Here is a 23,072-nt window from a genome sequence, read left to right as displayed (position 1 = left end):
CAATTTTTTTAGGGAAGAGAGGAGATGAGTTGCAGCATTTAATCCTGGCATTTGGGAAACAGAAACAAGTGGATCTCTGTGAGTTCAAGGCCAACCTGGTCTACATAGAGAACTCCAGAGCATCTAGTGAGACGTATTTCAAAAAGGGTTTGGGGAGGAGGAGAAAAAGTAGACAAAGAGGTCTGCTGTCTTAGGTAGAGTTTTACTGCTGTGAACAGACAGCATGACCAAGGCAACTCTTATAAGGACAATATTTAATTGGGGCTGGCTTACAAGTTCAGAGGTTCAGTCTATTATCATCAAGGCAAGAATATGGCCGCATCCAGGCAGGCATGGTGCAGGAGGAGCTGAGAGTTCAATGGCTTGTTCCAAAGAGAAATAGGAGAAGACTAGCTTCTAGGCAGCTAGGACTAAGGTATTAAATAAAGCCCACAGCACAGTGACACACTTCTTCCAACAAGGCCACACCTACTCCAACAAGGCCACACCTCCAAATTGAGTCACTCCCTGGGCCAAGCATATTCAAACTACTACATCTGCCTTCATCACTTAGTGAAATGTAGCCAGATTTGTGTGAACCTACCATTTCTAGGGAAGAAAATTGATCAGAAGCCAAAGTCAGCACTGTGAGTCTCTAAGGATATAAAATTGAACAACAGTTTACCGAAGGATGCATTCTAAGTGTGGAGACTGTTTGCTGAGCCCAGGACCCCTTCAGCAGCCAGATGTGGCTCATGGAGAGGCTGTGGCCACAGTGCTGGAGAACCAGCTTTGGTCACAGGCATGGCAGCAGCAGACCTCCAGGGTGAGGTTAGATGGCTCATGGGAAATGACTGGATTGTGAAGAACTACACAGAAAAATGTCCTTCATCCACACCACTATACCCAACCCTGCCATTTTGATGAGGACATGTGCATGATATACTTACTGGTCCTTGCTAACATTTTTGAAGTATCTCCTTAGCCACCTAAGACTAACTAACTGGCATTCCCTTAGAACAGATGGCAGTGGGCCTTCAGGGATCTTGCCTACCCTCTTTAGAAAGGTTCCATTATGTAATGCCACCCCTGAATGTAATGCAGATTTGGAAAGGCATCTTGGGGGATTTAAAGCCGCAGTTAAAGGACTTAAAGGAAAGCATTGTGCATGGGTGATGTCTAAAGGTAACTACCATTGCTGTGACGAAACACTATCAGCAGAAGCAGCCTGGGGAGAAGAGGGTTATCTGGCTTACATATCCCAAATCATAGTCCACCGTGGGAAGCCTAGGCAAGAACTCAAACCAGGCAGAAATCTAGAGGCAGGAGCTGATGCAGAGGCCATGAAGGGAAGCTTACTGGCTTGCTCCCCATGGCTTGCTCAGCTTTCTTTCTTCTTCTTCTTTTTTTTTTTTTTTGGTTCTTTTTTTTCTGGAGCTGGGGACCGAACCCAGGGCCTTGCGCTTCCTAGGTAAGCGCTCTACCACTGAGCTAAATCCCCAGCCCCTCAGCTTGCTTTCTTATAGAATCCAGGACCACCAGCTCAGGGACAGCTCCACACACCATGGGCTGGGTCCTCACCCACCAATTAAAAGATGCCTTACAGGCCTGCCTACAACTTGATATTATGAAATCATTTTCTCAAGTGAGGTTCCCTCCTCTCAGATGATCCCACCTGGGGTCAAAACAACATGAAATCAGCCAGCATGGGTGATTCTCAGAATCAATAAGGTTATTAAATGATCTCCCAGTGATAGGAATGGGGTATCTTCCTATAAATCGAAGCCAAACTTAAATGCCAGAAGTAGAGGGCAAGATCCTACTATTGGAGACACGGAATTCTTTGTTTACAGGTCACGGGGAAGCCCAATTGGGACTGATTGGGATGTGTCTTTCCTGCAGATGGCTTTCACAGTGCCAAAGGCACCATACAGTCTCTGGAGTATAATTCTTATGAACAGCATCTCTGGACTTCTTTGTTTTTTGAGACAGGGTCTTTCTATGTATCTCTGGCTGGCCTAGAACTTCCTATGTAGACCAGGCTGGACTTGAATTCAGAGATTCACCCGAATCTGCTTCTGTGTGCTGGAATGGAAGGTGTACGTCACCACCACGTGCACAGCTGAACTTATTTACTTATAGCCGACTCCCAGAAGCAAGCCATTTCCCTTGGCCCTTCCTCCATTTCTTCTAGGAGCAGTATGTCTATAAGTCCAAGGCCGGCCTAAAACCTGTGCTTCTCACCATTCTACCTCCCAAGTGCTGGGATTAACAGTTTCTGGCTTCCATCCCTAAATCCTTACTTACTGTTCATTCTCCAGCCAACCCTGATCTTGTCGTTCCCTACATAAATCCCTAACTCTAAGGCAACAGGTTACCAAGTGAAGCCTGTGTAACTCAGCTCTTGTCAGACCATACCTGTACATGTCCTCCACTCCTTCCTGTTAAAACTCTACTCCCAGGGCTGGGGAGTAGAGAGGTTAAGAGCACTGATTGCTCTTCCAGAGGTCCTGAGTTTAATTCCCAGCAACCACATGGTGGCTCACAACCATCTGTAATGAGATCTGATGCCCTCTTCTTGTGTGTCTGAAGACAGCAACAGAGTACTTATATATAACAAGTAAATCTTAAACAAACAAACAAACAAACAAACAAAAACAAACCACCTCTACTCCCCAGGTTTCTGTAACCTGGCTTTTCCATCTCTGCCCGTCCCTTCTCAATCCTTAACCAACCTCTTTTTAACTGTTTATAAAGATTTATCTTTAGTGTGAGTGTGAGTGTGAGTGTGTGTGCTCACGTGCATGTGACTACCAGTGCCCACAGAGGCATCAGATCTTTCTGGAGCTGGTGTCACAGGTGCTTGTGAGGTGTTTGACTTGGGTGTTGGCAACCGAACTTGGGGCTTCTGGAAGAGCAGTGCATGTTCTTAGCCACTGATCACCTCTGTAGTCCACTGGCCAACTTTCCCCCTTTTGCAGCTCATAATAGCTTTGAACTTGAAATCCTCCTGCCTCTGCCTCCCAAGTGCTGGGATTACAACTGTCTCCTACCATTCCTAGCCACACCAGCTTATTTTTCATTTTTTTTTAAGATTTACTTATTTTACGTATATGAGTGTTTTGCCTGTATACACACATGTGCACCACATGCATGCCCAGTGCCTGAGGAGGTCAGAAGAAGGCATCAGATCCTGTGAGGAACAGATGAATCCCTGAGTGAATGTATATTTTTGACATGGGCACAGCCATGTCAAGGACTCCGATGTCTTTAGCTCCTGGAAATGGTAACATGGTGTCTGGGCGAGGCTCAAAAGCATGCTAAAGCTTTTCTTTTGTCTAAGTACGTGTGCTTATAAATTATTGACCAATGTATATGACCAGGCTGGACTTGAACGCAAAAATGCACCTGACTCGGCTCCTGTGTGCTGGAACTGAGAGCGTACAGCACCCCCACGTGCAAAGTCGAACCTATTTCCTTACAGTCGCCTCCCCAGAAGCAAGCAGCAGCTCCCTGTCCTGGGACTAGCTAACCCCTGCTCTCTCTGCTGCAAGTGCTTCTGAGTTGCCTTCAGTCAGACTGTGCCCAGTGCACCTAACTCCGCTGACCAAGCCAGCTCAGTCAATCAGGGGAGGGAGTGAGGACTAAAGAAAGAAAAGACAGGGGTTGGGGATTTGGCTCAGTGGTAGAGCGCTTGCCTAGCAAGCGCAAGGCCCTGGGTTCGGTCCCCAGCTCCGAAAAAAAGAATAGGAAAAAAAAAAAAAGAAAGAAAAAACAATTAGACAACAATGTAACATTGTAACAGGACTCCAGCTGAGGCTGAAGAGTGTTTCTTTTTCTCCAGTCTGCTTTTATACAGTTCTAAGTATGTGTAAAGAATGAGCTCAGTTCTAAGGCATAAACAAAGTAGTCAAGGAACAAAGCTAAACAAACATCTCATGATTACTGTATTTAGAGTCTTAAGGAGACCCATCAAGATACAAAGAACAAATTCCCCAGCCATATTCATCTTGAGCCTAGAGTACTACTAGCCCAAAATCAAACTCCTGCCAAATTCCTAGAAGGCACCCCCCAAAACTCCCCACGCCCTACCTTTTTCTATGGTTTCTTCAGTGTCTATCTGTCCCCACACCCCACACCCCCAGTCAGGTTTCCAGGACCAATCTGTGCAAGCTAAGACAGGATTCCTGGCAACTGGAGTTAGAGACGGTCGTGAGCCACCACCTGGATGCTAGGAATGGAACCCAGGTCATCTGGAAGAGCAGGTAGTACTCTCAATTGTTGAGCCATCTCTCTAGCTCTATTTTAACAGAGTCCATGGCAATCCTTAAACCTGTATCCCTAGCCCAGATTACTCACCTAACATTGGGCCCATATGTCCAGATCCCTGGTGGCACCCTTTTCCAATCACCACAATCTCTCGATGTAGCCACAGTCAGGGATTTTCAGGATCCTCCTTTCCTTCGAAGCTAACACCCTCAGTGAATTTTCCATATTGATCTTGAGCTGTTTTTATTTAGTCATGTGCTTCTTCATTTGTTGTGGAATAGGGGACCGAGCCCAGGTCTTGCACATGCTAGGCAAACACTGAAGGACACTTCAGCCTCAAAACGTGTGCCTGTAGATGCCATTTCCTTTTCACTGTGTTAGCTCACCACCAGTACATGAGTTTTGGCAGTGTCAGCCATCCACTGGAATGTCTGAACAAACACACTATCAGTGTAAAGCAAAAGGAGTCTCCTGCACCCGCCTCCTATCTCTAACCTTTACACATTTGCTTTGAGCTCACAGTCACCTTACTACCTACAACCTACACAAACGAGGCTCCTTTTGATCTTCATCTCTGTGAGCTGTTCTCTGCCTAGAAGGCCTTTTAACACCTTGCTCTGAATTTACCTTTCTGTTTATTTTAGTCTTCAGACAAGGTTTCTTTGTGTAACCCTGCCTGTCCTGGAACTTGATCTGTGGACTAGACTGGCCTGGAACTTTGCTTGCCTCTGCCTCCCAGAGTGCTGGATTAAAGGCATGCACCACCAAACCCAGTTGGATTTTTCTTTTTCCTTTTTTAAAAAAGATTTATTTATTTTATGAATGAGTACACTGTCACTGTCTTCAGACACACCAGAAGAGGGCGTTGGATCCCCATTAACAGATGGTTGTGAGCCACCATGTGGTTGCTGGAATTTGAATTCAGGACCTCTGGAAGAGTACAGTCAGTGCTCTTAACCACTGAGCCATCTCTCTAGCCCTGGCTTTAACTTTCTATGCCTAGTAGAGAGGCTGGCTCTGCTCCCTCGGCCTTACTGCTGTCACCTGGCCCGGTTGCCTCTCAGAAGGCATCCTGACTGACCAATTAAAATTCCCTTCATGGGCTGGAGAGATGGCTCAGTGGTTAAGAGCACTGACTGCTCTTCCAGAGGTCCTGAGTTCAAATCCCAGCGACCACATGGTGGCTCACAACCATCTGTAAAGAGATCCGATGCCCTCCTCTGGTGTGTCTGAAGACAGTTACGGTGTACTCATATAAAATAAATAAATAAATCTTTAAAATTCCCTTCATGATTATCACTGTTCAGCACACAACTTTATTTAGCACAGTCCTTATCTCTTAATACTGCAGCCTTCTCCTTGGCTAGCCAGTGTCTTTAGACTTTTAATTCCTCTAGGGTGGAATTTTTCCTTTGCTTCAACCAGAGGAGTCTAAAAGAACCGTAGTGGGTTCAAGTTATGTCCTCAATAAATACTTGTTGAATAGATGAATTAATAAACAAATTCAAAAGAAACTTAGGGGGTTTGGAGATTTAGCTCAGTGGTAAAGCGCTTGCCTAGCAAGCACAAAGCCATGGGTTAGTCCTTAGGTCTGGGGGGCACAGGGGGGTAATTGGGGCCAAACTTTTCATATTTCCAGAATGAAAATTCCAGGAATAAGAGATGATTTAGCAGTTAAGAGCACTAGCTGCTCTTCCAGAGGACCATGTTCGACTTCCAGCACTCACATTGTGGCTCACAACCATCCACAACTCCAGTTCAGAGGACCTGAAGCTCTCCTCTGGCCTCTGGGGCGTGTCAGCCAAACACACACACACACACACGCACACACACACAATTAAATATATAAAATTAAATTTGTCATGTCCATTACTTTGCAACCCCAACTTCATGGAGGGCCAATTCACACCTCCATAAACCCATACTTGGTATGAGAGTGAGGTAGGGAGATAGCAAGTTTGAAGCCAGCCTGGACTGGGCAAGGAAACCGGTTTCAAACTGAGCCTTGGCATTCATCTCTGGATAGAGCTCACTCATTAGAAACTGGACAGAACCGGAAACGGCGGAAGAGCCGCCCTGCACAGCGCCAACCCCGCATCCCTGCCAGCACAACCCTGGCCAGGTTGACTGTCCCGCGGCCGTGGGGGCGGAGCCAGCCTCGCCGGCCCCGCCCCGCTCCCTTCGCGCGCCTGAGGGCGGGCCTCCGGTCACGTGACGGCTGCGCAGGTGAGCACCGCTTCCGGGTCGGGCTTCGGAGTCGCGGCCGGCTCCCGCTTCCACTCGCTTGGGTGCGCGGGAGATTATGGCGTCTTCCTCCGTCCCTCCCGCCACCGCACCCGCGGCAGCTGGAGGCCCCGGCCCGGGATTCGGCTTCGCCTCCAAAACCAAGAAGAAGCATTTCGTGCAGCAGAAAGTGAAGGTGTTCCGGGCCGCCGACCCACTGGTGGGCGTGTTCCTGTGGGGCGTCGCCCACTCGGTAAGAACCGACCCACACCCCGGCTCCTGCCCTACGGCCTGAGGGTCTCCCGGGTCCTCGCGCTGCCGCCTCTCCCCCGCCCGGCCTGGCTCCCAGCGCACCATTCCCAGGTGGTCCCCAGGCTAGCTTCTGGTGTAGACTCTTGTCTCTCCCCCTACCCTTTACTCCTCCCCTAGAGTTCCATCTTCTCCATCTGAAATCCAGCTCTGTTCCTTGACTCCTTCCTGTCAGGTCCAGCCCCAGGCTACAGGGACTGGCCAGGATCCGGCTGCAGCCAGAGGGACATTAAGGGGAGTGGCTCTGAAGGGTTATTGGTGAGGTCTGGGTGCGACAGTGCGTGAAGCGTGTCTGGGTACTACTGCCTGGCCAAAGAAGTTTGATTTCCTCTCCACCTTGCTTTTGAGCCCAGTCCTTGACTTTCGAGCCTTGGCTTTTTCTAGGGAATGCCTCTAGGCTTTTTGGATTTTCTAACCCTGTGTGCCCTTTCCAGAGATTCAGCATTTCAGAGAAGGTACCCAACTCTGACCCTAGGGATGCACTCACTGAGGAGGAAATGCTGATATATGCCTTTGGGTTTAGCGGCGTCCCCATTGTTGGCTGCAGTGTTGGTATTTGGTATAAATGGAGTCATCTGTAACCGGGGAAAAGCTGAGGAGCTGTGGTCCCAAGGACGTTATTGGTGAACTTTAGAAGCCTGAAGGGGTTCGGAAGGGTGCAGTTAAGACCGATGGGCCCACTGTACCTCCTGTCCTGAATATATCGTGGAGGAGCCAAAGCTAGTGAGGCATAGCTGGTTTTCTCCTTCCTTAGATGGGGAATAGGAGGGATGTGGCGATCTTGAGCTTGACAGGGACTATTCTGGTTACCAACTTCTCAGGGTTGTAGGCATGTGTTGTGGAGGTGTAAGGGGGTGAGGGAGAATGTCACATTCTTATTTTCTGATTGGAACATCACTGGTGGTCAGTTGGCTCCCTTCTGCCTTCAGTGAGGATTCCATTTAAGGCACTTGCTGTGGTTAAGACTAGTAGAGATGAGGCTGTCTCAGTACCTTCTAGGTGATTTATCCATCCCCGTGGAACACATACATACAGGGGTTGGGTTTCCCTGTAAGACCCACCTCACACTCTTTAGGCAAACTACTTTAGCATCGACGCCTCACTCTCCAGCCAGCACACATGTACCTCAAGTATGCAGAGCAGAGAAATTCCTTGAGCATATGTCTTAGTGATGATTCAGCGTGCTTAGCAGGTGGGGGGGATCAGGCTGGAAGAGCTGAATTTTAGGCTGGGACTCTCAAGTAGCTTTTTCTTCTTTCTTTCCGAAAGAATATATTCTGTCTTTTCTCCTGAGGACAGGAGCAGTTGCGCGCACTGTGGCATGTGGGATTTAGGTTAGACCGCAATCTGTAACCCTTTGTCAAATGAGCAGATGAGGACAGACATCGTCTATTCATTTAAGAAGCAGTTTGGGGGGGGGGGGGGGTTGGGGATTTGGCTCAGTGGTAGAGCGCTTACCTAGGAAGCGCAAGGTCCTGGGTTCGGTCCCCAGCCCCGAAAAAAAAAAGAAAGAAAAAAAAAAAAAAGAAGCAGTTTGGGACTACTGTGTGCTAGACACTGTACCAGCTAAAACTCTGCAAGGTGCCGATTAGAAGGGGCCTTGCCCTTGCAGAGCTCAGAGCTAGGATCAGGGGCTTAGTATGAGCTGCAGATTAAAGTTCTGTGCAGATGTGCTCTTCCAGGCAGGTGGAGGGGGCTGTAGTAGCACCAGTAAGAAAGGACGGAAAAGAGTCTCCCATGAGTTAGTGGGCTGCAAGGCCTGGGGACCCAGGGAGCTTGTGAACCGAGGGAGAAGACACCTAACAAGTATATGTATTGTGAAAGTGTTCGTTTTCTCAGAGGTCAGCCCTTCTCCCTCTACTTGTGCCTAACCAGGTGGCACCTACTGCTGAGAACTGGGTCAGAGTGATCTGGAACTGTCCTTTCTGTAAGGAGCAACTCAGAGTGTAGGGACGTTTCATTCTGATTGCTCTCAGCCCCTCAGAGTTCCACTAACTCTCTGCACATTAAAACTACATTTTCTTTCCCCTAACAAAGCATGCAGCTGTCTTGGGGTTCTTTTCTTTCTTTCTTTTTTTTCTTTCTTTTTTCTTCTAGAATTTCTCACAACTTTAAAAATAGTTCTGAGTTGCTTGCAACGCTTGCCAAATATAAAGTGGCTGTTGTGAGCATGAAGTTCTATGGGGGTGGGAGTGTGAGGATCTGTGTGAGGGTGGCTGACAGCAGTTCTTGGGCAGCAGATGGGGTAGGGCCTTTCTCTCACTTCCTGCAGATGTGCAGCTGGTCTTGTTAGGGAGCTTTGGGATGCTCTCTCTTGACTCTCACCCAGATGGAGCTTCTCATGGCCTCCCCCCTTGTGCTTCACCAGATCAACGAGCTCAGTCAGGTGCCACCCCCAGTGATGCTGCTGCCAGACGACTTTAAAGCCAGCTCCAAGATCAAGGTCAACAATCACCTTTTCCATAGGTGAGTGGTCCCCACCCTTCTCACGGAAATCTAGAAGAATACCAGAGGGCCAGTGAGGTGGCTCAGTGGGTAGGGAGATTGCCGCCAAGCATGAGGAGAAGGGTTCAGTACCCAGCACCCACATGGTGGAAAGAGATATAACCTATGGCCACAGGATGACCTCTGACCTCCAGATGAGCTTCATGGTGCACACACCTACCTACACTCACACAAACTTAAGTGTTCAAAGGAAGCAAAAGAGACAAGGCCTGGAGTGGTGGAGCATGCCTTTAATGTCAGCACTCAGGAGAAAGAAGCAAGCAAATCTCTGTGAGTACAGCCAGAGCCACAAACCAAAGAGAGTAGCAAATAATCTTGATTTTTTAAATGAGTCAAATGGTTTAGGTTTAGAAGTCAAATGCAAAAATTGAGTTTTGTAAAGAAAAAAACAAAAACAAAAACAAAACACCATCTAAGGACCAGCAAGATGGCTCAGCAGGTAAGGGCTGTTGCTTCCACCAGTTGATAACCTGAGTTCAGTCTCTAGGACATACAGGCTAGGATGAGGTGGACAGGTTCTGCAAGTTGTCTTCTGACCTCCATGCACATGTGTAAGCATGCACACACCGCACACATTGCACACACACACACACACACACACACACCATACACATACACTACACACACACATATACATACATACATACATCACACACACACTACACCATACACACTACACACCACACACACTACAACACACACTACAACACACACCACACACCACACACATACACTACACATACACACTACACACACCATACACTACACACACCATACACTACACACACACACACACACCACACACCATACACATACACTATACACACACACGTATACATACATACATCACACACACACTACACCATACACACTACACACCACACACACATAACACACACACACATACACACACACATACACACACACACCACACACCATACACATATACTACACACACACTACACCATACACACTACACACACACTACAACACACACACACACCACACACATACACATACACTACTACTATACACACACACACACACACACACACTACACCATACACACTACATACCACACACACTACAATACACACACACAAAAGAATAGATAGATAGCTGCTGTGGTGTACACCTTTAATCCCAGCACTTGGGAGGCAGAGGCAGGTGGATTTCTGAGTTCCAGGCAGCCTGGTGTACATATTGAGCTACTGGCCTACATAGACTCCATAGAGAGACCCTGTCTCAAAAATAACCATTAATTAATTAATTAAAAATTTAAGTTTAAATATTTCCAAAGTTACCTACAGTCTTGTACACCTGCTGCCTTTCCTTCTTTCTTTTTTTAAAGATTTATTTATTTACGTATATGAGTACACTGTAGCTGTCTTCAGACACACCAGAAGAGGGCATCAGATCACATTACAGATGGTTACGAGCCACCATGTGGTTGCTGGGAATTGAACTCAGGACCTCTGGAAGAGCAGCCAGGGCTCTTAACCCCTGAGTCATCTCTCCAGCCCACCTGCTGCCTTTCTTCTAGTCTGTTCCATTGAATAAATCATTCAGAAGCTTTGTTATTAGCTTCTGGTAGAGATTCCATGACAAAAAGAGAAAGAAAGAAGGAAGAAAGAAATTTCCATCTCTAGTGCCCCTCTAATACAAAATTATGCCATTGAAAATATGCCAACTTTATTTATTTGGTTGCTTGGTTTTTCAAGACAGGTTTTTTTTCTGTGTAGCCCTGGCTGTCCTGGGACTGACTCTGTAGACCAGGCTGGCCTTGAACTCACAGAGATCCGCCTGCTTCTGCCTCGCAGTGCTGGGATCTATAATGGGATCCGATACCCTCTTCTGGTGTGTCTGAAGACAGCTACAGGTGTGTGCTACCACTGCACTGCCATTTTAGGATATGTGTACTGGGCTTGGGATTTAAGGAGTCCTACTGTTTAGATGTGCAGTGAGTCCTGCTTTACTCACACCGTTGACCAACAGAACAACTTAGACAGGTCCTTTGGTCACCCTGAGACACCTGCCTTTTCTGTGATCCAAAGCATCAGGATTCAGGTCCAGCTTCTGCTGTGTAACATTTTGGGCCTAACCCTGGGCTATAAGACCCTGTCTCAAAAACTAAAGCAACAAAAACAAATAAAGTTGGGGCTGGGGAAATGTCTCAGCATCAAGCATTTGTACAGCAAGCATTGAGACCTGAATCCCCAATAAACATGAAAAGGCTGGGCGTGGCTACATGTGCCCATAATCCCAGCATTGGAGTAGGCAGAGGGAAGTGAATCCTGGGAACTTGCTTGCCAGCAGGCTTATTAGAAATGGTGGGCTTTGGGTTTAGTCTCAAAGCATAAGGTAGGGGCAGTAGAGAAAGACACTGGACTTCCTCCTGTGGCCTCTGCATTTGAGCACACAGCTGTGTGCATTCACACATTCAAGTGCATGCACCATACCTAATACCACACATGCATACCCTTGAGCACACACTCCACCCGAATAAGTGCAGTAAATGCTTCACAGGGTTTTGTGAGCATTAAACCAGGCAATAGTGTAAAGGCACTTTATGAACGGCAAGCTTCATATGAGTGTAAAGTGATGCTGATTTCTTACCTTGAAAAACCTGTATTTCAGAGAAAATCTTCCCAGTCATTTCAAGTTCAAGGAGTATTGTCCCCAGGTCTTCAGGAACCTGCGAGATCGGTTTGCCATTGATGATCATGATTACTTGGTAAGAGTCTGGTGTGTGTGGGGTGAGGGTAGTCTCTGGTGACTAGAGAGTCTGTTGGCCATTATGATTAGAGAATTGAGAACTTTGGGTAATACCATCATGTGTGTGTGTCTGTGTCTGTGTCTGTGTCTGTGTGTCTATGTCTATGTATGTCTGAATGCCTGTATGTGTATGTACCTGTGTGTGTTTGTGTCTATATGTGTCTTTGTGCCTGTGTGTGTTTGTATGTGCCTGTGTGTGTTTGTATGTGTCTGTGTGCCTCTGTGTCTGTGTGTCTGTATGCCTGTGTGTCTCTGTGTGTTTGTGTGCCTGCATCTGTGTGCCTATATCTGTATGTGTTGTAACAGTGTGCCTATGTATTTGTGTCTGTGTGTCTGTGTTTGTGTGCCTCTGTGTATGTGTGTGTATGCCTGTGTGTATATGTGCCTGTGTGTCTCTGTGTGCTTGTGTTTCTGTGTGCCTGTATCTGTATGTGTGTCTGTATGCCTGTATATTTGTGTTTGTGTTCCTGTGTGTGGCCATGGGCATCTTTGAAAATGTGGTGGAGCCAGTCAAGCTGTTCTGGTGGGTCAGGACGCACATACATTTAGAGTTGGCATCCAGTTGCATTCAGTCATGTGTGCTAATCAAATTAGGAACTCTCCTGACTCTCTTCCCCCAGGGTTTATTGTATTTTATTTGTTTATTGTGCATTTGGGTGACTTAGTGGATGTGCATGTGTGGGAGTCAGAGGAAACCTTTCTGGAAGTCATTCTTTTCTTCCACCACATGTGTCCCAGGGATTTAATTCTAGTTGTCAGGCGTGGGAGCCAACACCTTTTCCTCTGAGCCTTCTCAGAAGTCTACTGCAGACTTTGATCCTCTTTGAAAAGGGGTTGTTTGGTCATTCTTCCCATACCTTTATATAAGATGGAAAGAGGTGCTTCTAGCCTACTCTGTGTCTGTCTCTAGGTGTCCCTTACTCGAAGCCCCCCAAGCGAAACCGAAGGCAGTGATGGCCGCTTCCTTATCTCCTATGACCGCACTCTGGTCATCAAAGAAGTATCCAGTGAGGACATCGCGGACATGCACAGCAACCTCTCCAATTACCACCAGGTCAGGCCTCTCCAGCCCTGCTGTCCCACTGTGTGCGTGCAGCTGCAAGAGCCCACAGAGCTTTCCTACTCTTTGCTATGGGTTGTCTCTCCTTCAGAAGCACCGCCAATCTTCTTACTGAACACTTAGGAAGTACAGTAACACCAGAAGGGCCTTGTGTGCCTGCTTAGGTTTGACTTAACAGAAATTGTGATGTGTCTCTTCCCACTGGGCATACATGGTCTAAAACCATTGTTTATATTGTGTGCATGAGCAGAAGGTCAGAGGACAACTTTCTGGAGTTGGTCATCCTTCCACCATGTAGTTCCAGGGATCAAACCCAGGCTCACATGCTTATACCCACTGAGCCATCTCACGGGCCCTCAGGAATACATTTTATTTAAAAACTTATGTTTATGGGTGTCTTGCCTGCATGCATGTTGGTACTACATGTATATGCCTGGTGTCCTCAGAAGCCTAAAAAGGCATGGGATCCCCTGGAACTGTAATTACAGACAGTTGTAAGCTGCCACATAGATGCTGGGAAGGAACCCATGACTGCAAGAGCAGCTGGCTCATAGTAGCTCATAGCTGCTGAGCCATGGCTCTATTCTCTAATATTTTTTAATTAAAATTTTTAGTTTTAAGCTGGGTGTGGTGGTGCACATTTAAGCCCAGCACTGGGGAGGCAGAGGTAGGTGGATCTACAGAGGAAATTCCAGGACTGCAGGACTACACAGAGAAACCCTGTCTCGATAAACCTATATAAAATGTGTTTATTTGTGGGCGCACATGCCACTGATGGCAATTGGATAACTCTAGGAGCTGATCTTATCCTTTCATCATTTGACCCCAGGGATTGAACAAACTGCAGGCTTAGAGACAAGCACTTGTAACTGCAGAGCCACAGCGCCAACCCACCCAGAACTGGATTTTGAGAGGTTAGAAGTAGAGGTTAATCGCTGGACAAGGTAGCAGAGAGTCCTAGGCAAAGGGAAGCAGAATTTGGGAAAGCACCGTGAAGATACTAGGAGAGTACAAGAATCCTAGTGTAGCTAGGATGTGCAGTATCAGGAAAGTTAAGCTAGAACCAGGTAATGACAAGGCCTGTAAGTCAAATAGAAATTTGGGCCTTACCCTGAAGGTGGTTTTCAGGGAACTGAAAGTACTATTTAGAAATGAATGGCTGGACATACAGCTCATACTTAGCATGTGTGAGGACCTAAGTTCTATACTCAGTACCATAAACAAAAGACAGAAAGAAACAAAGAAAGCAAGAGAGAAGTCAGTCTAGGACCACCCTTCTGACAGCGTAAAGAACATGGGTTGGAGAGGGTGGGTCCAGAGAGGAGCCAGTAAATTGTAACAGTCTAGGTGAGAATGAGGGGAGTGTGGAAGAGCCAAGCCACAGGCTGCAAGGCCTGTGAGGAGACTGGGAGTTAAGGCAAAAGAGCCTCCGAGTACTTGCTGCCACTTGCCAACGCTTAGAAAACAGAACACAGAAGCGATCTCTGGAGGGAGATGGCACAGATCTGGACATGGCCTCTACAGTTCATTCTATTTCGGTTTCATGTGTCTGAGATGACTAGGGTATGGGTGGAGAAAGTGCTCACTAAAACCATTTATCGAAACTTAAAATCACTACAGTTTTGAAGGGAAGACTGTGGAGAGAGACACACACAAATAAAAATAAAAAAATTTTTTCTTAAAAATACAAACTTTAAGGAGCAATTAGAGTGCCCACGAAAGAGACTAAGCATGGAGGGGCTATTTGGATCAGCAATGCCCTAGTACCTCCCGTCCAGGATAAGGGACAGGAGGAGAGCAGAGCTGGGCAGAGTGGGCTGAAGGCAGGCTGGTGAGTAGAACCAGTGCACAGATGCAGTAACCCAGTGACTACAGTCTCCACTGGGTCTCACAGCTGAGGAGCCGACTGCTGAAGTCAGACTTCAATGATTTGGCTGTTTCTGTAATGGCTTATTCATTACTTTATTAAAAACGTTTACGTGTATGGGTGTTTTGCCTACATAGGCATGTGCCACATGCGTACCTGGTGCTGTTGGAGGCTAGAAGGGTCTGTCAGATCACTTGGAACTAGAGTTAACAGACAGTTGTGAGGGTTGCTGGGAATTGAACCTGGGCCCTCTGGAAGAGCAGCCAGTACTCTTAACCACTGAGCCTTTTCTTCAGGTCTCTGTTAATTAAATTACTTTTGTTAGGTTATCTTTTAAGAAAAGTGGACAAAAGGGGTTCAGGATTTAGCTCAGTGGTAGTGGCCCTGGGTTCGGTCCTCAGCTCTGAAAAAAAAAAATAAAGAAAAGAAAAGTGGACAAAGAGAGCAGTTTTGTTTTTGTTTGAGACAGTATCTTATGTAGCCCAGGGTAGCTTTGAATTTCTGTATAGCTGAGGGTAACCTTGGAGTTCAAATCCTATGACTTCTAACTCCTGAGTGCTAGAATTGTACGGTACGGGCCGCTACATGGGCTTTCTGCTAGCTGAGCTCTACAGTGTTTTATTTGAAGGGAATCAAATCCAGGGCAGGACGGCCTTGGACTTATACCTCTCTCTCCTCAACTGCCCACCCCCAAGTTCTGGAATTACAGACATGTATCACCATATGCAGATGAGGAATTCAAACTGTGGGCTGGGTATGTAGTTTACCTGCTAGAGTGCTTGCCTAGTGTGCATGAAAATCGGCCCCAATAAACCAGGCATGGTGGCCAGGCCTCTAATTCCAGCACTTAGGAGGTAGTAGCAGGACTTTGAGAAGCTCAAGGCCATCTTGGGCTATAGAGAGAGTTTGAGACCAGCCTGGGCTACCTGAGACCCTGTGTCAAACGAGAAGAAAATTCAAACTGCAAGCCAGATTCCCGTGATACCAGCACTTTAGGGATGGAGTAAGGAAGACCAAGTGTTTATGTGCTTTATTTTTAGTAATTAACAGTTATTAATATTTTATTGTTATATTTTATGTGTATGAGTGTTTTGCTTGCCTGTATGTCAGGCAAATGTGTATAATATGTATGTCTAGTGTCTGAAGAGGTCAGAAAAGACCTTTGGATTTCCTGCAACTAGAGTCACATGTGGTTGTGAGCCACCATGTGGGTGCTGGGAATTGAACCTGGGTCCTCCGGAAGAGCCATCTCTCCACTCCAAGTGTTTAGTCAGCTTTATGAGAGGGCAGTCTGGCAACATCTGACTTTGACTGAGAAAACAACCAGACATGAGCTAGGGAGTCAGCTCAGTGGTAAGGAGCACCCATTCCTCCAGAGCACATGATGACTCTAGGTGATGTAAGGTGGCTCACAACTGCCTGCAACTTTAGTTCCAAGGGACCCTCTCCTGGGGCATTCACACAGACACAAATAAAGATTTTTAATAAGAAGTCTTTGCTGGGGGTTGGGGATTTAGCTCATTGGTAGAGTGCTTGCCTAGCAAGCGCAAGGCCCTGAGTTCAGACCCCAGCTCCGAAAAAAAGAAAGAAAGAAAAAAAAAAAAAGAAGCCTTTGCTGAATGTCATGGCTTATACCTTTAATCCTAGCATCTCTGAGTTTAAGGTGGGATCTGTGAGTTCAAGACCAGCCTGATCTTTAGATCAAGTTCCAGGATAGACAGGGCTACACAGAAAAACCCTGTCTCCAAAAAAAAAAAAAAAAAAAAAAAAATTCAAGACAACACAAAACCACCAAGAAACCAAGAAATTTAAATAGCCTGGTAGTGTTGGTAGCACCTGCGAGGTAGAGGCAGGGTATCTCTGTGAGTTCAAGGCCAGCCTGGTCTACAGAGTGAGTTCCAGGACAGCTAGGGCTACACTGGAAAACCTATCTAAAAAACAAAACAGCGGGCTGGAAAGATGGCTCAGTGGTTAAGAGCACTGACTGCTCCTCCAGAGGTCCTGAGTTCAATTCCTAGCACCCACATGGTGACCCCTAACCTTCTATAGTGGAATCTGATGCCCTCTTCTGTCATGCAAGCACACTTGCAAATAGAGTGCGCATATACACAAATAAACCTTTTGAAGAAAAACAGTCCAAATTGATTTCAGACAGATCTCCTTGTAGACATTTATAGTACGGGAACCTAACCCACCAAGAAGAAGTAAATCTAAGTTTAATCCTGGCTTTGTGACTTGTGCAGTAACAATACCTATGTTCCTTGAAAAATTATAAAGCGGCTCATTTCTGTAATCATAACACTTCGAAAGTAGAGACTGAAAGATCAGGAGTTCAAGACCAACCCCAGCTATGTAAGACTCAGTTTCAAACAGCAGACAAAGAAATGAAAAGGTGAAATGAGAAAAGGTAATTTAAAGAAATAGTTGCAGGCAGGATTTGGGAGGCTTCAGAATTGCATGACCTCTTGACTTTGCAACCTCTGTCTGAGGTTCCTGACTCTGGGGTGGACGTTCCTGGGTCCCTGTCCCTGTGCCCACTGTGTGTTATCTCCTGGCTGGCCTTGTTTTATTTCTTTCTCTCATTTCTTCCCTAGTACATAGTGAAGTGTCACGGCAACACCCTTCTGCCCCAGTTCCTGGGCATGTACCGGGTCAGTGTAGAAAATGAAGATAGCTATATGCTCGTGATGCGCAATATGTTTAGTCACCGTCTTCCTGTGCATAGGAAGTATGACCTCAAGGTAAGAATGGGATAACCTGGGCTAAAGGAATGCTCATGGCCTGAGAGTGGGGGTAGCCTTGGCAGGACACTGGGTAACCTAAAGGAGAGATGCCTGAGGAACTGTCTGGCTCTTCCTCCAGCCATTGCTTCTCACTTCGTGTTTGGTCTTTTCACAGGGCTCTCTGGTATCCCGGGAAGCCAGCGATAAGGAAAAGGTAATATTCCTTTCAGGTGATAACTCTTGAGGGATACGGATGGATAAAGAAGAGTTCTCCATAATGGGTACAGATTGCCAGATGTTTATTCTTACCTTAGAAAAGGAGCTAGATGATAAACTACTGATGTTGGGGCAGCAGGGACAGTGCTAGTCTGTGTGGTCTGCTGGTCTGTGCGGAAAGTTTGGGATAGGCAGGAATACCAGGCTCGCAGAGCCATGTGCTTACATCCCACAGCTTATCCTGGGTGCTTGTGCTCCAGCAGCTATTTCTGCTGAGGAAGAAGGAAGAAAAGTCAGTCTGGAAGGTGTTGACTGCCATCCATAAGCAGACAGTGAGGTCCAGCTGCCCATGTGAGTCCAGGCATAAGGCAACTAGCAGTAGGCTGCTGCTCTCTTCAAAGCCTCTGAGCTGGAGAGAGCCCTGGATGGAGGCAGGGATCTCCTGATACAGGCTATATTCCCAGAACTTCCTTTTTCCTCTTCTAGGTTAAAGAACTGCCAACACTGAAGGATATGGACTTTCTTAACAAAAACCAGAAAGTGTATATTGGTGAAGAAGAGAAGAAAGTGTTCCTGGAAAAGCTGAAGCGAGATGTGGAGGTAAGCAGGGTGCTTAGAAATGCTTATCTAATCAAAGAAGAACATTTTCTTCCGTTTGTGGAATAAGGTTTATCTTGCCTTTCTTTGGGGGCGGAGGCGGGGTCTGAATGGAGAGTTGGGGATGAACCAGGAGAAACCCCTAGTCCCATGGTAGCTAGGGAGCGGGTGGTCTGCCTTGACCCCCATTTCTTTTTTTTTTTTTTTTTTTTTGGAGCTGAGGACCGAACCCAGGGCCTTGAGCTCGCTAGGCAAGCGCTCTACCACTGAGCTAAATCCCCAACCCCTTGACCCCCATTTCTATACTTTCCCTAGGAGGCCCTGAAACCAAGAAAGGAGATGTGTGGGTAGTGCCTGGAGTTGGGGGAGATCTGGATTTCTGATTTGTCTGTGGGTCTCAGTTTCTAGTGCAGCTGAAGATCATGGACTACAGCCTTCTACTGGGCATCCACGACATCATTCGGGGCTCTGAACCGGAGGAAGAGGGGCCTGTGAGGGAGGAGGAGTCAGAGTGGGATGGGGACTGTAACCTGACTGGACCTCCTGCTCTGGTAGGCTCCTATGGCACCTCCCCTGAGGGCATTGGAGGCTACATTCATTCCCACCGGCCCCTGGGCCCAGGAGAGTTTGAGTCCTTCATCGATGTCTATGCTATCCGGAGTGCTGAGGGTGAGAAGGAGCCTGGAAATGTTAGGGGGGTGATGGGGGTCCTTGGGAGACAGAGACCAGGGTGGTGGATGGAGAAACCCCGCTTAGCTTTTCACAACAAAATTGTCTCCTGGGGAGAAGGAACTGGGACTGTTGTACACCCTCTCCTCATTGCTAGCCTCTCTCCCCAGGGGCCCCCCAGAAGGAGGTGTATTTCATGGGCCTCATTGACATTCTAACACAGTATGATGCCAAGAAGAAAGCAGCTCATGCAGCCAAAACCGTCAAGCATGGGGTGAGAGTTCCCCGCAGCCTTTCCTTTCTTGGCTTGACTTTTCACTGGAAAGAGCTTCTGGGGTCAGAGCAGTGGGGTGGCTGAGGGAAGGGAAGGTGGTAGTGCTCCTGTGACACTGTTTCTCCTCTTCCCTTTCCAGGCAGGGGCGGAGATCTCCACTGTCCATCCTGAGCAGTACGCTAAGCGATTCCTGGATTTTATTTCCAACATCTTTGCCTAAGTGGCCGCCTGACCGGGGTGATCGCTGCTTTATGTTGGAGGTGGCAGGTTCTGAGAGGCTTAGGGGAGCTGGATTTGGCCATTACTTCTCTTTGCTAAATTCAGGCTACAGGCTCCTTCCATCCAAATACCTTTGTTCTGGCGGATAATGTTTTCCTGTCCCAGAACTACACTGTCCTTTCTCCCCTCATCCATCTCTCTGCCCTCCCTCCTTGCTCCCAGTAAGCCCGCCTGCTTCATTAGAGTGTTATTGTCAACTCTCCTAAGTGCCTTGATCTTTGAAAAATACCTTGTTTCTGTGAATTAGGAGGAGCTGGGGGCAGGGGCTGTTTGCCATCTTCAGGGCCTGACTGGACGGTGGATATGGCGCACGCAACTGCCCTGGTGCACTTTGCAGTAGTATGGAAGGAACTAAATGTGTGGGTTCTGCTGACACCTTTCTGGGGCACTTTGTGGCATGCATTGCTTCCTTCCTGGTAAGCCCTGGAACGGAGGGCTTTCAGGACACTCCAGTGTGGGTGCAGGCATTCACGTAGGGACAGTCTGGCCTGGAGGTCAGGGGAATGCTCAGCAGGCTGGTACCTACCTCACAAGGCAGGACCTAAGTGGACTTTTGCGATTATGCAGAGGATGGAGAAGGTCCTTGTCAAGCATTGGCTGTTCCCATTCTCCTTCCCCACCCTACTTTCACCTCTTCCCATGAGTCCTGGGTGCCAGAGCCTTGAGGCCAGAGGTGCCCAAGCTTAGGTGCAGGGAGAGCATAGAGGCTGGGAGGACAGGTCGGAGTGCAGGGTTCATTCCCTGTGTGACACCCTTTCTTCCCGTCTACTTACTCCCAGGACTTCATTCTAGCAGAGGGGAATAATAGCTCTATCTGGTCTGTCTCCATAATTTTGAGAGGATAGCGATCTTGAGTATGGGAACCTCCCTGTCCCCAGGACGTGTATGCCTAGCACTTGCTCCTCCTTCTCTCCACTATCCACCCCCAGAGAGGAGTCAGAGCCATAACTCAGTCACCCAGTCCCCTCCAAAGATGTACAATATCCTCAGACTAGAGAGGAACTGCTAGGCCTGGTAGCTCCTGCCTGTAAATCCAGCACTCAGGAGGCTGAGTCAGAATTACTCAAGGGAGTTCAAGGCCAGCCTGGGCTACTGAGACCTGGTCTCAGGACAACTCAAAACTAGGCTTGGGTTTGAGCACTGGAGACGATAGCTTAGTCGGTAGTGTGCTTGCCTGGCATGTACAAAGCTGGGCTCCACCCCAGCGCCACATAAGCCAGGTGAAAGCCTTGGGAAAAAGTGGTAAGGAGGATCAGGCATTCAAGGTCACCATCAGTTACCTGGCAGGGTTGAGGCCAGCCAAGGATACATGAGACTTCTTGAGGAAAACAATTCTGAGATGAGATAGATTGTCTTTGTCTCTGCCCAAAGCCTTTGGAAGCAAGACACTCATCCTTGCTGTTCTGCTCCCCTGCGGAGCTCAGCGCTCTGGAGGTGAGGTGGGCATTGAGGGCAAGAAGCTACTTTGCTGTGTGACCTCAGGGTCCTCAAGGAGAAGCCCACCTGTCTTCCTCTACACCAAAGGAGGCAGCAAGAGGTGTGTCCAGTTGGGGTGAGAGGGTCCCGGTGAGTCACTTCAATCCCACAACCAACCTTTCCATGGTTGAATGCAATAAAGTGACACCAGCAGCTGTTCTTTAGAACTGGGTTTCTGACCATGAGGTTATGGTCATGGGCAGTATTACCACCTTCACTTATTGCTTCTGTTATCCATCATTTTTGTTTTGTTAATAAAATATCTATTTACTCCCAATATCACAATAAATTATTTGATCTAAACCATGCACAGAATTTTTTTTTTCTTTTTGAAAACTGAGGAATCCATCCTGTGTTAAGAGATGCAGAGACCAAGTGAAGAATATTGGTCTTCAAGGTGTTGGGGTTCTTGAGTATGTGTGTGTCGATGCAGGGGCATATTCTAAGATGGCTATGAACTTAGAGGTGTGGGGTGGACATGGGACCGGAAAACATTTCACCAACCTTGTGAGAATTGAACAGTAATGGCAGCCAGGGAAAAGTGGGATGGTGTCCCTCTTCCCTAGGCTCTGGTTCCTCCATCTGTTAACTTTAGCAACTAGTCAGTCTCTCTCTCTTCCCCCTCCCCTCCCCTCCCCTCCCCTCCCTCCCTCTCCCTCTCCCTCTCCCTCTCCCTCTCCCTCTCCCTCTCCCTCTCCCTCTCCCTCTCCCTCTCCCTCTCCCTGTCTCTCTCTCTCTCTCTCTCTCTCTCTCTCTCTCTCTCTCTCTCTCTCTCTCTCTCTCTCTCTCTCTCTCTCTCTCTCTCTCTCTCTCGGTACCAGCTATGTAGGAAGGAAGGAATTCTGTGTTCACCCAGGCTTCCTGGGAAAGCTTAGGGGGCAGGAAGAGTACAGCAGGGTCCTGGGAAAGTGAAGGAGTGACCAGTCCTCTTCAGGTCAGGGGGGAGGGGATGGACAGCGGTGGATGACGTGGTTGTTGCTAGTCTGGGAGGTTCAGTACTGTCTTGGCTGAGGAGGTCTTTCGGCTGGTGGAAAAACCTGGCTTGATGTGGCCCCAGGGAAGTGAGTTGGAGGAGGCGGAGACAGCTCTGTAGGGAAGCAGAGCGGAGCAGAGCTTTTTTTCTTCGGGAATTTTTAACTCTATTTGAGCCACGTACTTGACACTAACACCACCCCAAGCCATTTTTAAAGGATCTATCCACCTCGCATTCTGCACTGACCTATGTCCCTATTTGTGGAAAACTAGTCATCAGCCCCCATTTGGCAACAGGCTGCGCGGGGTGGGGGTGGGGGGGTCACCGGAGGTAACAGTCTGGAAGGAGGCAAGAGTTGAGGGAGGGGATTGAAGTAGTTTAGTCACAGGGTTTATTTTGTAGTATCAATGTTTTCCTTTTAACTAAAACTTCCCATCCAACATATTCCAGCGTAAGATTTCAAAAAATTGCCCCCCCCCCTTCCAAATCCATATACCCGCCTGCTCCCATCCCTGCCAGTTCCTAAAGGTGTCACACAGTTGGCTGGGAAAGAGGTGGGGAGAGGGCTCCTCCGGGAGGGGAAGCCAAGAGAGTGGCGTTTCTAAGGGATTTAACCTCCTACCCTCGGCTACATGACGCCACCCCTCCCACCAAAGACTGGAACTGCGCCTCCATTTTTGTTTTGGGGCAGAGGCAGGGGCTCCCGGGTAGGAGGGGGTCAAAGGAAACGGTGATTATCACCCACCAAGAGGAAGGGTGCTCTCCCCCTCCTTTCTCTCAGTCTGCACCCCGGCATCCCCTTCCACCTTCTCGGGGTCTCCCCCCCCCACCCCGCCCCTTGTTGCTAAGGCCCGGACCGTCATCCCAGCAACAGCCTC

The 23,072-nt window shown here is 47.8% G+C and overlaps 1 protein-coding gene across 2 annotated transcripts; it reads left to right on the top strand.

Moving 5' to 3' along the window:
- Window positions 1-6,475: 6,475 nt before the first annotated feature.
- Pip4k2c (phosphatidylinositol-5-phosphate 4-kinase type 2 gamma) lies at window positions 6,476-21,524 on the top strand. 2 transcript variants are annotated; one of them, XM_087555524.1, is made up of 11 exons: window positions 6,477-6,724; window positions 6,956-7,038; window positions 9,149-9,246; window positions 11,923-12,019; window positions 12,971-13,114; window positions 17,582-17,728; window positions 17,886-17,924; window positions 18,413-18,526; window positions 18,925-19,192; window positions 19,363-19,466; window positions 19,606-21,524. In XM_087555524.1, exons 3-11 carry the CDS (start codon window positions 9,182-9,184, stop codon window positions 19,684-19,686), a joined length of 1,059 nt encoding a protein of 352 aa, XP_087411650.1. In that variant the 5' UTR covers window positions 6,477-6,724; window positions 6,956-7,038; window positions 9,149-9,181; the 3' UTR covers window positions 19,687-21,524. The 2 variants fall into 2 exon arrangements, with proteins under 2 accessions (NP_536728.2, XP_087411650.1); NM_080480.2 differs by lacking the exon at window positions 6,956-7,038 and having other exon boundaries at window positions 6,476-6,724.
- Window positions 21,525-23,072: the final 1,548 nt, after the last annotated feature.

Source organism: Rattus norvegicus, chromosome 7, assembly GCF_021556685.1.
Source record: "Rattus norvegicus strain SHRSP/BbbUtx chromosome 7, alternate assembly SHRSP_T2T, whole genome shotgun sequence".
Classification (NCBI taxonomy): Eukaryota; Metazoa; Chordata; class Mammalia; order Rodentia; family Muridae; genus Rattus; species Rattus norvegicus.
This window is presented reverse-complemented; position numbering and strand designations above follow the sequence as displayed.